We start from the raw sequence: 15,758 nt of genomic DNA, 5'->3' as shown, positions 1-15,758 counted from the left end.
CCCCGTGCCGGTGCACCGGGAGCGGCGGAGCGGCAGGGGGCAGCCGCCGGCCGAGCCCCGAGCTGTGCCCGGGCACGGGGCACCGGGAAAGGGGGAAATGGGGCACCGGGTACCGGGAACTGGGCACCGGGAGAGGGGGAACCGCACAGCCCCGGCGAGGATCCTGCCGGGCTCGCCCCGGGACACCGCCTCCTCAGAGGAGGGAATCGGCCAGCCCCGGGAGGGAGCGGACGGCCCCGGCCCGGGGCACCGGGCAGCTCCGGTCCATCGAGAGCCCCGAGGCGGGCACGGGCAGCTCCACCCGGGGGAACGCGCCGCCCCCGCCGCCGCTGAGGCCGGTGCCGCCGCCGGGACGGGGCGGGGCGGGACGGGACGGACGGGCGGACGGGACGGGCGGCTCCTCCCCGCCTCCGGGACGGGACGGGACGGGCGGAGCGGGCGCTCGGTGCGGGCGGTCACCGCCGCTCTCGCCATGCGGGCGCTGCTGCTCCCCGCGCTCCTGCTCCCGGCGCTGGCCACGGTGCGCGGCGCCGCCACGGTAAGGACGGGCCGGACCGGCACCGGCACCGGCACCGACTGGGGTCGGGACCGAGATCGCGATCGCGGCCGGGAGCGATCCCGGCGGTGCTCGGGAGCGGGCGGGGGCAGCTCTGTCCGTAGGGGACCGGCCCGGTGTCCCCGGCGGTCGCTGCTCTCGGTGTCCCGGCGGAGAGGCGCGGGCGCGGCCCGTCCTGGGCAGCGGGCGGGGATCCCGGGACGGGCTGGGGTCCGTGTGCCGGTGTTCCAACCGCGGCGGGGGCTCGGCGCAGGGAATGGCCCGAGCGGCGGGCGCGTTCGAGCGCTTGGAAGGTGCCCAAGCCCCGGCGCTGCGCKGATGGGCGCCGCAATGAGCGACTCCGTGCCAGAGAGAACAGCCCAGACAAGCCTTTCCCCCTCGGGGAGCAGAGCGGGACCGGGCAGCGCGGGGAGCCAGCCTCCCCCGTGCATCCAGGAGCCCTCGGTTCCAGCTGGAACACGTCTCCCACGGGGTCAGTGGCCGGAGCGGGGCCGGAGCGGGGACACCGGGACCCAGCCCAGGGGAATGGTGGTGGGAGCAGCTACTGCTAGGATCACCAAAATGTTAAGAAGTAAACATTTTCCAAGGCGTTTGGTGGAAAACGACGTTAATGCAGCTGTTGTCGGCAGTACTTAGCTCGGAACAGATATCCCGAGCCTGGAATGCCCTGTTGCTGGCTTTCCCGGTGGGGTGCCAGGACTGATGCTGGCAGGACTCAGAGATCCACGTGGTGCCGTCGCCTCCTCCATCCCTCCCTCCCTCCCTCCCCGCAGGTGCTGCCTGCTGTGCTCAGGGGTGTTTTCCTCGTTCTTGCCGTTGGATGAGATGCCATCGGTGGGCATGCGTGTGCCACACAAGCACTTGGCATGGCCGTGTCCCCGTGACCGACACGGGATGCCCAAGCAGCGCCAGCGCCGGGGGCCTGGCTGCCGTCAGCCGTGTCCCAGCCCTGCCAGCACCGTTCTGCCTCAGCTGCTGGACGTGTGTTGGCACCTTGTGCCAAGCCTGGGTGGAGGAGGAGGAAGAGGAGGGTGACATGGTTTCCCTCCCGTGATGGGGACATGCCTTCCAGCAGCTGTGCCAGAGGCGTGCGGTGCAGCAGCTTATCAACACTGCATGTTTTCCTCCGAGATGARTCCTCTGGCTGCAGCCAAAGGACAGCTTAAAAGCCGGCCAAGGGTCATTGTCAAAGGTCCCGCTTTCTCCAAATAATGTCACAAACTCTGTGCTCACATGGATGTGCAAGAAATCCCAGAAACCAGAAAAATTACCCAGCTCATAAAACTTAGAGTGAGTAAACCTCAGCAAAGTGCAGTGACACTCTCCCACACCAGCCRTGGGTGTGCAGCCCCTGTGGAGCTGGAAACCACAGTGGAGGAGAGGCAGCAGCCACCTGCCAGAACCCTGCAGCGAGCAGGGGGATCCAGGGAGAGAAGCACCAGAGCCCTGCAGGGCTGCACCAAACCCCCGTGCAGGCTCCTTGGGGAGCTCASGGATTCCCTCCTGGAGCAGGAGGAGCAGCATGAACTGCCTCCTGCTCGCACATCCCCACCCACCTGTGCACTGTCGGGGTGAGGGTCTGTGTGTCCCTGCGGGCTGGCAGAGGGCACCCAGCCCATGTACCCCGGTGGGTGACCCTCACAGTGTCCCCACGCGGGAACCTGTTTTTTAATACTTCCTCGTTCATGGGCTTTTCTGTATGAATAGAGCGTGCAGTTCCTGTTTAAGGAAGCTGGTAACAGGAGAGCGAGGTTTAGTGTTACGGCCCCGGTGAAAGTGGGCGGCCGCCCCGGCCGCGCTTCAGTGAGACACACGCGGGATGGAGYGGGAGGGTCTCTGGGGAGGGACTGACCCTTCATGTCATGGGAGAGGCCCTGTGTGCCGGACACCTCCACTCTGAGCGGTGTCACATCTGCTGCGGTGCGTTCGCTGCTTTGGGCACCCCTGTGCTCTCGCCCCAYCTGAGCGGGACATGCGGGACCCCCACAGTGTGCCGGGGCTGTGGGAGGGGATGCACAGCCCACTGTCCCTGCTCCCTCAGGAGCGAGCTCCCAGCACGGCCATCTGCAGCCCTGCAGAAGGTGCTGAGAGCAGGTGCCACCACAGCGTGTGCCCGGTGTCGCCGGGCTGTACCGCAGCCGGGCCACCCTCACCGCTCGCTGGTGCTCTGGGCGCTGGCAGGAACGGGGAACCCCAGCCTGGAACTCCAGTAGGGCCCCCCAGGATCTGGCATGGGGTTCCCACAGGGATGTGTGTGCCACCAGGAGCTCAGGCAGCGGTGGACATTGCTCGTGGCCGGGACAGCGCAGTTCGGGGCCGGGTGTGTGCAGAGGGGCCGGCTCTGAACCGTGCTGCCTGTTTGCACAAGCGCCCAGGGGGAAGGTCAGGGGCCACGGGGACCTGTGAGCCTGGCGAGGTGGTGTTTGGGGAGGGGGTCCCTGCCCTGCTCCCTGCTGAGAGTTTGATTAGATTCTGCTCCATTTACAGCCCTTTGGCTCCCTGGTGTTTTCCTTCAGCCAGCAGGACCCGGTTTCCCTTTGAACGAAAGAGGGGTTTTTTGAAATGCAAAACGTGTGAAGTTCTGCAGCTCTTCAGGAAAGGGAGGAAGCGCTGTCCCGTGTGGGCTGTGGGGAGCTGTGGGTCCGTGCCCAGCTCGGAGCAGAGCGCAGGGAGGAGGATCCGTGGGTGCTGCCGCAGCCGGGACATGGACCCCGTGCGCCTCTGCCCTTTCCCACGCTGCGCTGTGCTCCGCCGCGCTTCGGCAAGGACCGGGAGCCAGAGCTCAGCYTGTTTCCCAGCTCTGCCACCGTTCTGGTTCCCAGGATGAGTCAGAGTCCCTGTGGGCAGAGCCCTCTGTCCCCGGGGTCACCGCGCCGCCTTTCCCTCTCCCCCGCCCTCCCGGGTGCTCGGAGCAGGCACATCCCAGCGCACCGGACACCCGGGACAGCGCACCGGACACCCGGGACAGCGCACCGGACACCCGGGACAGCCCACCGGACACCCGGGACAGCGCACCGGACACCCGGGACAGCGCACCGGGACAGCCCAGGTGTCCCCGCGGGTGCAGAGATGGTGGAAGGGGGTGAGAAGGACTCAGTTTCCCTGTTCTTGAGAGCAATGAGAGGACTGGGCTAGACCAGCTGAAAAGCACCCTGGGYTCTGTGGCGTGAGTCAGGGCCGTGTGTGGGAACAAGGGAGTCCTTGAGCGTGTGCCTCGGGCCATCGCGGCGCACTGAGGGGCCGAGCTCACCCCGAGGTGCCTGCGTGTCACCACGAACAAGGAGCCCTGTGTGGGTTTGGAGCTGTGCTGGGGGGCACAGAGGCGCTGCTGGCTCTGCCTGCCACCATCCCTGCTCGCTGCGGTCCTGCTGGGGGCTGAGCCACCAAACGCGCTGGTGATGAGCAGGGGTTTGGGTTTTGTCGCTGTCAGGCTGCGTGCAGAGGGCTGGGACCGGGGGCTCTGGGCCAGCAATGCCTCACACGCTTTGGGGCAGCGGGAAAGATCTCTGGGCAAGCAGCAGTGAGGGAATTGTCCCTGTGGGACACCCGGGTGGAACAGCAGGCTCACCGCGTGTTCCGCAGGCTCTGGGTGATGTGGACCAGGTCCGGATGACCTCGGAGGGCTCCGACTGCCGCTGCAAGTGCATCCTGCGGCCGCTCAGCAAGGACGCCTGCAGCCGCGTCAGGAAYGGCAGCGCTCGCGTGGAGGATTTCTACACCGTGGAGACGGTGAGCTCGGGGGCCGACTGCAAGTGCTCCTGCACCGCGCCCCCCTCCTCACTCAACCCCTGTGAGAATGAGTGGAAGATGGAGAAGCTGAAGAAGCAGGCGCCTGAGCTGTTCAAGGTATCTGTGGTGTGGTGGGGCTGGGGTCCTGACCCCTCCCCGTGCCCCTGCCCCAGCCCCAGCCCTTACCCCGGGCCCGTCCCTGTGCCCTCTCTCAGCTGCAGTCCATGGTGGACCTGCTCGAGGGAACGCTGTACAGCATGGACCTGATGAAGGTGCACTCCTACATCAACAAGGTGGTGGCCCAGATGAACACGCTGGAGGAGGTGAGTGACCCCCAGCAGCACCATCCCGTCCCCCGGGATTGCTCGGGATTGTTTGGGGTGCCACAAACTCCCTGGAGGTTGGGCTCCAACCTCTTCTCTCCTGCAGACCATCAAGACCAACCTGAGCAGGGAGAATGACTTCATGAAGGAGAGCGTCCAGCACCTCACCGACCAGATGAAACGCTACGAGAACTACTCTGACATCATGATCAGCATCAAGAAGGAGATCTCCAACCTGGGCTACCAGCTGCTGCAGAAGGACGCGGCTGCCATCCCCGAGAGCAAGGCACAGGTACCCTGGGSTGTGCCTCGCTCCCCCGAGCTGGGGATGCATTGGGGCAAATCCTGGGCTGGTGGCTGTGCCCAGTGCCTGGCACGGTGGCAGCAGGGACAGGAGGGATGGGAGGGATGGGAGGGATGTGAGGGAAGGGGCTGTGATCAGGCTGTGCCCCCCAGGACACAACAGGCGGCCGAGAGAAGGAGGCAGCACGGTACCCCAGCACCCGCAAGGCCCTGGGGGACAGAGCRGGCCCCCGGCCACCCAAGGAGAAGCTGCTGAAGCCTGACAAGCCCAAAAAGGAGAACAGCAAGGCCAGAGCGGGCTCACAGCCCACGGCCAAGCCCAAGCCCCTGGCACACCAGCAGACTGTGGTCCGAGGCATCACGTACTACAAGGTCGGGCAGGCTGGAGCAGCGGAGGGTCCGGCCGGCAGCCGCGGTGAGCCTGGGCCGGGGCAGGACTGGGAGGGCCAGGAGTGTCCCCAAACCCGCTAACCCCAGCTTGTGCCCCCGCAGAGGGCTCCRTGCGAGGGGCAGCCGTGCCAGAGCAGCAGCAGGACAGGGGCCCCGTGGCCAGCCTGGCTGAGGGCACCCCGGCCCAGGCCGTGGCACAGACGGAGAGCACAGTGGTGCTCAGCAGCACAGCCGTGCCCAGCACTGCCCCTGTGCCCCGCAGCACCGCCCGCAGCCCGCCCGGCCCGGCCCCCGGGCACAGCACCCACAGCACCGGGGGCTCCGAAACCCCCAACAGAGGTGGGTGAGCAGGGGACAGCGGGGAGGGGGCCCAGGGCCATGGGCAAGCTCCACTGGCAATAGTGTGCCATGGGGAGTGAGGAGGAGGCAGCTGCCTGGGGCAGGGATGAGCCTTCCTTTCCTCCCCCTGGTACCAGTGAAGGAGGYGGAGTGTGAAGGCACCATCGAGTCCGTGGAGGCCCCCACGGAGCACCACAGCTACGGGCGCAAYGAGGGGGCCTGGATGAAGGACCCAGCAGCCAAGGACGAGCGCATCTATGTCACCAACTACTACTATGGCAACAGCCTGGTGGAGTTCAGGAGCCTGGACAACTTCAAGCAGGGTGAGAGTCAGCAGCCGATGGGTGCAGGGGCCCTGGCTCCTCCTGGGTGGTGTCCAGTGCTGGGTGGGCTCTGGGGCAGCTGGGGGGGCATCCCAAACATGGGACAGAAGGGGGACACAATCCCCTGCCACTGCCAGCATGCTCTGACCATCATGCATGGGACCCCTGTACTCTGGAGGGTCCCAACACCTCTCCCACCCACTCMCAGGCCGCTGGAGCAACCTCTACAAACTGCCCTACAACTGGATTGGCACSGGGCACGTGGTGTACCGAGGAGCCTTCTACTACAACCGTGCCTTCACCAAGAAYATCATCAAGTACGACCTGAAGGAGCGCTACGTGGCGGGCTGGGCGCTGCTCCACGATGTGGTGTATGAGGACACCACGCCCTGGAAGTGGAGGGGCCACTCGGACATCGACTTTGCCGTGGATGAAAGCGGGCTTTGGGTCATCTACCCCTCCGTGGACTACGACTACTCACAGCAGGAGGTGATCGTCCTGAGCCGCCTTGACCCCGGGGACCTCTCGGTGCGCAAGGAGACCACCTGGAAAACGGGGCTGAAGCGCAACAGCTACGGGAACTGCTTCATCATCTGCGGCATCCTCTATGCCGTGGACACCTACAGCCAGAAGGAAGGGCAGATCTCCTACGCCTTTGATACGCACACAAACACGGAGGCAGAGCTGCGACTGCCYTTCCTCAACCACTACTCCTTCACCACGCAGGTCGACTACAACCCCAAGGAGAAGGTGCTCTATGCGTGGGACAACGGCCATCAGATGACGTACGGGCTGCGCTTCGTGCTCTGAGTGCCCGTGCGGGTCACACTGCACTCCTGCGCCTGCCCTGCCCCACACCCGGCTGGGGCACCCCGACACAGCCCGGCCCTGGCACCCCAACCCCAGCCAGGGCTCTGGCAAAGCCCAGCTTACCCCGAAACCTTCCCCATCCCCTGTGCCTGTCACCTGCGCTGCAGGGCAAGGAGAGCACACAAGAGCAGCCCACAGCAGACACCCCCAGGACAACGTGGCCCCTGGGGCCGTGGCAGCTCCGCTGGCATTGCCTTCCTGGGATGAAAGAGGAGCCCAGCCCCACATCCCTCCGCCACTGCWGGCACCACTGCCCTGCACCAGCACCCTGAGCACCCTCCTGCACTGCCCCAGCCCTGCTGCTCCCCGCACACCCACGGGCACCGTGCCAGCACCGGGACAGCCCCACAGCCCAGCCTGTACCCAGCCCCGGGGGCGGGCAGGCCCCTCACTGCCAGCCCCCAGGAACAGGTGCCAGTCGCTATTTTAGGAAATGTGGTTAAGATGCCTTCGCTTTTGCTGACCATGAGCTTGTTATTTAAATACCTTCACCGGAGGCCTGCGAGTCCCTTCAGCAGCAGCGTGGAGGAGCCTGCCCGGGGTGTCCTGCCCGCACAGCCACCTGCACGCCCACCCTCACACCGGCCCTCACCCAGCCCTGCACAGGGCAGCCCACGGGCCTCTCACTCCCCGGGTGAGGCAGAGTGAGGGGCTGCGAGCGCTTGGCTTGGTTTTGGTCATTTTAGACGTGAGCAGTATTAAAACATTAACAGGTGTGAGAGCAGGCTGTGTGTGTTGTCATTGGCTCTGAACCTGGGCACGGAGGAGTGGCCAGGGTGGGTGCTCGCCATCCCCAYCCCTCACTGTCCCTGTCCYTYGCCATCCTCGTCCTCTGGGCCAACTTCCACGCTCAGGAGTGTCCCGGGGTTGCTGTCACCCGTGGCTGCTGTTCACTGCACRCCTTGCAGGCACATCTGCCCACACCCGGCCAGGCCGGGCACCCCTCATTCCCCCAGCGGCACCAGCGCGGTGCCAGGGCAGCGCAGAGCAGGAGAGCCCCTGCCGGGTCTGGGGAGAAGGATCTCGGGCATTGTCCGGCCTGAGCAGCAGCCCTGGAGCCCCGGGAATCAAGGCATGGAGAAGCTGAGAGTGGGCACGGCCGGAGCCGCTGAGGCTGGGCACGGCTGGAGAGGGTGAAAGTGGGCACGGCCGGAGCCGCTGAGAGTGGACACGGCCGGAGCAGCTCAGAGTGGACACGGCCGGAGCAGCTCAGAGTGGACACGGCCGGAGAGGGTGAGAGTGGACACGGCCGGAGCAGCTCACAGTGGACACGGCCGGAGCCGCTCACAGTGGACATGGCCGGAGCGGTTCACAGTGGACACGGCCGGAGCCGCTGCCCCGGAGCTGCGGCATCCTTGGCAGGCGCGGAGCTGCCGGGCCCGGTGAGAGCAGTCCCTGCGGCCGGTGCCCTCCCGGTCCTGTCCGAGAGTGCGGGGACAGTGTCCCCTCGCCGGCCGGTGGCCACGGGCGCCTCGTGCTGCGGAGCCGCCACCGCCGGTGTCTCTGCATGCGGGAATGTTTCCCGCTGCGAAGATCTGAAGCTGTGCCAGGCGCGGGGCAGTGTGGCACCCCCTCTCCTGGCCCCTCCGTTCTCCTCTGGCTCCCGCAGCCCCGGCCGCCCCTGCCCCGACCCCCGCGCTGGCCATGTGCTGCACCCCTCGCTTGGCCGCGAGTCCTCGCCACCAGAAAGGAGCCGGCTGACTTTTCCCCCCGACTGGGTCCCTGCCAGGCTTTTATCTAGCGATCCCCAGCAAATCCCTGTCCAAACAATACGGATTTCTGACATTTTTTTGTGGTAAAGTAAACTCCCAGCACATCTCTGATTCCAGAGCTTTGTTGTTTTTCCGCAGGGGCTACCGTGGCTCCGCGCTGTGCTGGGCTGGGCTACGGACACCCCTCCGCTCCYCTCGGTCAGAAAACATGGGAAGGGAGGAATGAAACACACGTGGTCAGMGCACTACGCTGTGTTGGGTGTTTCGGGCTGTGTGAGGAGTTTCAGCCGCTCAGCCCTTTGTGAGCTGATCCTTGTTCTGGCAGCAGTCCCCAGGGGCTGGTCCCGCTCTCTGGTCCCACGTTCTGCTCCTGGTCCCAGTTCCAGTCTCAGGACAAAGCAGGCTGGGGAGGACAGGGGTCCCTGAGCAGGACACAGTGGGGACACGCGGGTGGGGGCAGGATGGGCTCCCGCCGCGACGGGCGCTGCTGACTTCCAGACATTCCTCCTGTGCGTGGCCGGCACCACCTCGGCTCATAACGTGATTAAAAGATTAAAATCTCTCAGTTCAGCAGCAAGCAGTAAATGAAGCTTGAGACAGGGATGCTGGGGGGCTGTGGTGCCCAAGGCCCCCGTGACAGCGATGTGGCGCCTGGGGARGGGCAGCCGAGGCCGTGTGGGCAGGTGGCTCTGGTGCCACAGCCCTCGCTCCCAAAATCCCCTCCTGCCCTGTGCAGCCGGGCACTGAGCCCTGATCCCTCCCCGCCTCCTTCTCAGTTACTGGCCGGGCTGGTTTGTTTGTGGTGGTTTTGCCTTCTCCTGGCCCCGCTGCCCAGGCTGGTGTCCTGCTCTCCCCATGGAGCCGGCCCAGTGCTCAGCTGTCYCGGGGCCGAGGTGAGGCGGGGGTGGCCAGTCTTTGGATGGGCAGGATGTACAGTGGGCACAGGATGGCATCAGATGACATCCGTGGCTGCAGTCTGTTGGCACCCACTGAGGGTGCACCAAAAACTTGGTGCTTATTCCACCCCGGGAGCTGCCTGGGTGCCCTGCCATGGCCATCTGGACACAGTCAGGCTCCTGGACGTGGTGCCCAGCCGTGCCAGCAGCCCCCAGGTCCTCCCTGGGACACAGGAGGCTCAGTGCCAGCGGCACCACCCATTGCTGCCCACGCTGGGACATGCTCGGTGGGAGAACACTGGCACCACCAGGGGCTCTGGGTATTGTCCGGGAGCTGCAGGACAGTGCAGGGACACTCTGTGATGTGGGGACACAGGTGCCAAGGCTGATGACCCCGAGCAGCTGTGGGAAGGAGCTGGGCAGCGGGTGCTGGGCGGTGGCCGGAGGGAAGGGAGGGGASCCACGGGCTTTGGCGGTGCCGCCGCTGACTCACTCGCCAGTGGAAACAGAAATCTTTCCCAGGCTTCCATCACCAGCTCCACAGCACCCCGGGCTCAGCACGGCAGCTCCTCAGGGCCGGTAGGGTGCACCTCGAACAGCCCTTCTCCAGCAGCACCCACGGCACAGCCCGGCAGGGATCCGGGGCTCTGGTGGGCTCTGCTCAGCCCATGCCGAGGTTTGTCCCTGTCCCTGCGGATGTGCAGCCAGGCTGGCTGGGAGCCAGCAGCCCCCAGCACGCAGCAGCCCCAGCTCTGCGAGCCCCAGGGCCACCTTTCCTTCAGCCGGGAGCCCCAGGACGGCGGGGGCAGAGCCCTGCGGCAGTGTCAGACACTGCCCGTATTCATGGAGCAGCGGCACCAGGGCACTGAGGGGGCAAGTCCTCCCCCAGACTGGCCAACAAAACGGGCATTGAGGGCCGGGCAGACCTGGGCTGTCCACGGCATTTCCCCGCCAGGCCAGGCGCTCTCGGCATGGGCTTTGTGGTCAGCAGCTGCCCCGGACACGCTGCTCGCACGCAGCCAGAGCCGTGCGGGGCCAGCTCTTCCAGTGCCCGTGTGCCGGACATGGCACTGCCGAGGGCACCGGGGTGTGCCCAGGTGGTCACTCCCGAGCTCCCTGCCCTGCACAGCATCCCCATGTCCCTCTGTGTCCCGCTGCCCACACACCCGCGGGTGCAGGAACCGGGATCAGCYCTGTGGCAGCAGTCAAGGACCATGCTGAAGGAGGGAGGTGACAGGAGCAATGGCAGGAGCGTTTGGGGAACTGGGGTTTGTGTCCATCACAGCAAACACCAGCCAGGGGACGTGGGTTGAGGGCTTTCCTCAGCAATACTTGGTTCACAGTTGGACTGTATCTTGAGGGTCTCTTCCATCCTAAAAGATCCTGTGATTGTACAGCTCACRTCTGCCTCTGCCCCCTCTGCAGCCCCTCTCCCCGCAGCCCCAGGCCTGCCCCAGCTGCAGAATTGGGTCCAGGAGCGGGTGCTGTGAGCTCCCAGAGACACTGTTGGCTCCAGGCCGGTCCTGCTGTGCTGGGCAGAAACATCTGGTCCTGCTGGATGTGTTCCAGGGCACAGGGCCAGGGCTCCCTCTGCAGCAGCACCAGCCCTGGGCCGTGCCCCGCAGCCAGCCAGCAGCTGCTCATCCGTCCTCATCTCCGCCTGGGAAATTATTTATTTGCTGTAAACCGTCTTTTCCTGGGAAGACTCTCCAGTGCTGAGGGATATCATCAGTTACGAGGAGCAAATAAACAGTTTGAGCCTCTGAGATTCTGACACTCTGCAAACAGCAGTGCTAAACCCACAGCCGGTGRGGTCCCAGGGCACTGACCCCACAGCCAGGCAGTGCCATGCCAGAGGGGCACAGGGGCCACACGGCCTGCAGTGGCACACGGGAGCACTGTGTGTCCCCACAGAGGCAGCACAACACCGGGGTGCTCTGGGGAATCTGYGTGGCTGTGCCTTGCTGTCCCAGCAGGAACAAGCATCTCCTCTGCCTGGGCCCTGGAGGAGGCTCATCACTTCATCTGTGTCCACTCAATCAGTCTGTTRTTCATGGTCACTTAAAGGGCTGCTTGTCTGCAGGATGTCTCCTGTAACAGGGCAGCTCTCTTGGAAGGGCCGGACTGGTTGGTTTTGTCACACAGCTATGGGTGGATGGAGTAATTCAGCTCCAGGATTTAGTGCAGTGCCAGAAACACGTTCACCTCCCCAAACTGCGGCTGTGGGCTGTGCACAAAGCAAAGCCTGAGCTGTTCTCTGGTACTGGCTCCCACTTCAGCATGGGGATGGCTCTTGGCTGTTCAGTGCCTGCTGAGCTGGAGGTTTTCCCCATTTTTGATCCCCCTGCTCTCATTATTGACTGGCAYGCCAGTGATCTGTACTGTGATGGGATCCTTGAGACAGCAGATCCTCAGCTGTGGCTGAGGTGGAAGGTGACACCTGGAGCACCTGTGACAGTCACCAGTCACTGCAGTGCAGAGTTCACACCATGTTTGCTTTGCCATGTTGTTGGGAATGCTGGCAGAGCCGTCAGGCTCCCCTCAGCTGCACTGCTGGAACAGCACAGGGCACACACCTCTCCCAAGAGAAGCCCAAATGCAGCCAGGCAYGATCTGCCCCAGCCTGCCCCGTTCCCAGCACAGGGATCAGCCCCTCTCCGTCTCCTTCAGGCACCCGGCTCCTRGCACAGAGAGTGCAGACCTGGGATCCTCACAGAGGGTGCTCCTGCTCCTGGGGGCTGCGTGTGCCGGGGAAGAAGCTCATAGCCCACCCTGAGCAGCTCTCTGTGGGCCACAGCAGGACAGAGATGGAAAGAGCCATCTGTAACCCTGCCTGCCTTGCTGGGAATGGAGCCYGAGCCAAGGAGCCGGTTCCCACACGCAGCACGCCGTCCCACGGCACGCTCTGGCAGCGTTGCCCTGCGCTGTGCCAGGCCGGGAACTGTCGCTGCCAGACACGTCCCATCCACCCCCGGCTCCAAACAAAGCCATGGCAAACCCCGGCTGACATCCTGGTGCCGCCACCCCTCGCAATGCCACCATGTAGGGGAAATTCTCTACACCACACGTGATTAGACCTCTCGGGATAGAACTCATTTGAGGCTTAAAAATCYTTAATTGAAGGAGCAGAATTAAGATCATTTTCCTAAACAGAATCTGGATCCAATCTAGGAACCCCCTAATGGAGAGGGAATTTTTCATGTTCGAATGCATTGGCTGCACTAACACAAACCATGAGTGCTGCAGCCCTCACGCTCCAGCAGCACTGTGGAACTCCTCACAATCAGAACCAAAAAAGGCTTTTGGAATTGTAACTCCATCTCCAAGTCCTGAAGAACTTCACGGGGGATAAAGACAAACCGTTTAACCCATGCTGTGCCTTGCAGGTAGAAGCATGGAACAGCGAGGCCACGGATGCCCTGGGTATTCAGTGATATCAGCCTTGGAGCTCAGACTTTTTTCACACCGTGAGCTCCCGTGCCCTCATCAGAACCCACACCCAGAGAATAAAGGGGTTCTTGGGAGCTACAAGTTGCCCAGAGATCCAAAACAAGTGCTGACAAAATCCTTCAGTTTCCATGATGCCCCCTAAAACCCCTCAGCTAATGAATTTATTTCTGTTAACGCTTAAAACACTGGCACAAGACAAAACTTTAAAACTGAAGTGATAAATATTAACTGACTACCAATGTTTGTGAAAAGCTTTCATTTTACATCAATCTCAGGTTAAATACTTTTTACATGTTTGAGTGATCTGCATCCATTGCCAGCTCCTCAGAGGAAAATAAACTGCCAGGTCTGTATTTTCATCAGCAGTCACAGTTCAAACACTTTCTGTGAATCCTTCCACTTCTATTAATCTGATGACATCTTTATGATCTTTACCCACCACTACCAAAGAAATCACCAGTGACACTTCCAAATCAAACTCCATTTAATGAGCCAWCCTCAGCCCCCCAGCCCAGAGCTGCAGTTTGCTCAGGGCTATGCCTTGATGGCGAATTTCCGGGCCGGGTACAAACGTTCCTTTCGCTGCTGCTTCTTGGTCTTCAGGTTCTCCTCGTGCTTGTTCAGCCGGCGCCTCATGGCCCGAGTTTTCTTGGGCCGCAGATCCAGGGGTTTGTACTTCTTGCCCTGTTTGCAAAGACACACGGCAGTGGGGTTTAGACACGGCTCCAGGCTGAGCTGAGCTGAGCTGAGCTGAGCTCCTGCCACAAACCAGCACCACTGCTCAAGCCTTTCTCCATCGGGACTATCAGTACAGTCTGGAAGTTTAGGACACTCCAAGCCTCAGTTATTCAACACCTCTAGTAAAGCTTCCCCCCTGCAACTGATTTAATTCAAACTCCAAGARGCAATATTCTAAAAATTACAGAACCTTATTCAGATAAAGAATTTCTTCATCACCCGCAAGATGGTTACATTTAAAATAAAAGAGTATCTGCATTTCTGCAAACTGCATCTTCCAGGAAGTTCACCACACCCTACAGAAGGGATGCTGCAGGAGAAGACTCCCCAGCAAAAGCAGATTCCCAGTAAGTTAGAGAATTCTTGCAGTAATGCTTAAAAGYAACCATRGCCAGAGAACTTTAAAACTGAACATAACGTTTTCCACTGAGTTTTAAGCTTTTAAGTAGCMATTGACAAATTCAGTTCCTTCCCACAATCGCTGTAATTGTTAACAGCAAGAGATGAAAGGCCACTTGTTTGTCCTTACCTTGTAGAACTTCCTCAAGTTCTCCTTCTGGGTCTGGTTGATGACAGTGAGCACTCTGGCGATGGATTTGCGCACCACACGGCTGCAGGTGGAAGGGACAAAGACAAGGATCTCAGGACAGCCTGCAGCACCATCTCCGCGGACCAAACCCGGGGTACAGAAACTCTGTGTGCTCCGGAGCATTTACACCGCACCGTATTACAGCAAACACCGACTGCTCCCGGCTCTGAGCAGACACACAGACCGACCCTCAGCCCCACAGAGATGTGTTTCTCCACCATGCCGGTTTTTAAGGATGTTTTTACAGCACACAACAACCACAGCCGGTGAGCGCAGCTCTCAGACACGGCGCTCTGGTCACTCCGCGGTCCCTGCCCTGCTCCCCTGGTCCTCCCGCAAACACTCACATTTTGGACAGCTTGGAKGCGGCCCCACCGGTGACTTTGGCCACGCGCAGCTGCGACAGCTCCACCTTCAGATCGTCCAACTGCTTCAGCAGCTCCTCCTTCTTCTTCCCGCGCAGATCTCGGGCCTTGATCTTGGCCTGCGRGCAGCGGACAGGCCGTCAGTACCCCCGCCCGGCCTCCAGACCGGCATCCCCCACCCTCCACCCCCGCGGAGCGAATATGCGGGCCCGGTGGCATGTGGGACTGCCGGGACTCCCGGTCCCGGTGTATCCCCAGGCGGCCGCTGTCGCGGGATGTCGGTGGGTTCCCGGTGGCCGATCCCGCGGGATGCCGGTGGGTCCCCGGTGGATCCCGAGCGGCCGATCCCGCGGATGCCGGTGGGTCCCCGGTGGCCTTTCGCGCGGATGCCGGTGGATTCCCGGGGACAGCTCCCGCGGATGCCGGTGGATTCCCACCCCGCGGATGCCGGTGGATTCCCACCCCGCGGCCCCGGCCCCCTCACCATGGCGGGCGGCGCGCGGCACGGAGCGGAAGGACGGAAGCCGTGCAGGGACAGGGGCGGTGCCGCGGCCGGACCGTACCAACACGCCCCGAGTGGGGGAGGAGCCTCCGCACCGTGCGCCCCCCGCGGGATGCACGGTGGTCCCAGCCGGGGCGCTGACAGGCCGGGCCGGGGGCACGGTCAGCCCCGGGATCTGGGGCTGGAGCCCCGCGGGCGCCGCTCGGGGCTGCGGCTGCCACCCCCGGCCTCTCTCGGCGGCAGGAGCCCGGTCAGAGCGCAGCCGGTGTTCCCGCGCTGGCCGAGGTGCGGCACTMTTACACTGGCAGTGATGGGGACGTKAYGGCGGGCGGGGCGGCAGCGGCCGCCGCGGCGGAACGGAGCAGGGACAGAGGCAGGGACAGGGCYGTGAGCGCGGGCKGCCGCTCGGGRCGGACGGACGGACGGMCGGGCCGGTGTCGCTCCCCGCCGTGCCGCCGCCGCCGTATCCAGGCAGCCGCCGCGCCTCACCGGCCGCGCCGGGGGGGAGGGGGCGGAGCCTCTCGATTGACAGCCGGCGCAGCCAATCAGAACGCATTCTCGCAGCCAGCCTGAGCGCTCGGCCAATAAAAGCGCGCGGGGGCGGGGGCTGGCCGGCACGGACCGGCGCGAGGCGGCAGCGGCGCTCCCCGAGTCTTGGCGGCGGCGGCGCTGC

The 15,758-nt window shown here is 63.5% G+C and overlaps 3 protein-coding genes across 3 annotated transcripts in view; 2 read left to right on the top strand and 1 right to left on the bottom strand.

The window, feature by feature from the left end:
- The first annotated feature begins 82 nt into the window (after nt 1–82).
- OLFML2A (olfactomedin like 2A) lies at nt 83–7,552 on the top strand. The gene is made up of 8 exons (XM_057372910.1): nt 83–538; nt 4,139–4,402; nt 4,501–4,608; nt 4,715–4,900; nt 5,065–5,326; nt 5,404–5,640; nt 5,778–5,963; nt 6,172–7,552. Exons 1-8 carry the CDS (start codon nt 98–100, stop codon nt 6,771–6,773), a joined length of 2,286 nt encoding a protein of 761 aa, XP_057228893.1. The 5' UTR covers nt 83–97; the 3' UTR covers nt 6,774–7,552.
- A 5,805-nt stretch (nt 7,553–13,357) lies between these two features.
- RPL35 (ribosomal protein L35) lies at nt 13,358–15,149 on the bottom strand. Its single transcript, XM_057372971.1, has 4 exons — nt 15,068–15,149; nt 14,566–14,702; nt 14,159–14,240; nt 13,358–13,575 (listed from the first exon to the last, which is right to left on the bottom strand). The coding sequence occupies exons 1-4, from the start codon at nt 15,068–15,070 to the stop codon at nt 13,426–13,428; spliced, it is 372 nt and encodes a 123-aa protein (XP_057228954.1). The 5' UTR covers nt 15,071–15,149; the 3' UTR covers nt 13,358–13,425.
- The window catches only part of SCAI (suppressor of cancer cell invasion), a 36,448-nt gene continuing 35,758 nt past the window's right edge, over nt 15,069–15,758 (top strand). Inside the window, exon 1 of the mRNA XM_057372892.1 lies at nt 15,069–15,370. Coding sequence (XP_057228875.1) covers nt 15,069–15,370 — 302 coding nt within the window. The remainder of the gene's footprint in view (nt 15,371–15,758) is intronic.

This window comes from Malurus melanocephalus, unplaced genomic scaffold, assembly GCF_030028575.1.
Source record: "Malurus melanocephalus ecotype Western Australia unplaced genomic scaffold, MMel_1.1 scaffold_181, whole genome shotgun sequence".
NCBI classification, from domain to species: Eukaryota; Metazoa; Chordata; class Aves; order Passeriformes; family Maluridae; genus Malurus; species Malurus melanocephalus.
Note: the sequence above shows the minus strand (reverse complement) of the source record. Positions and strands in the feature narration are given on the sequence as shown.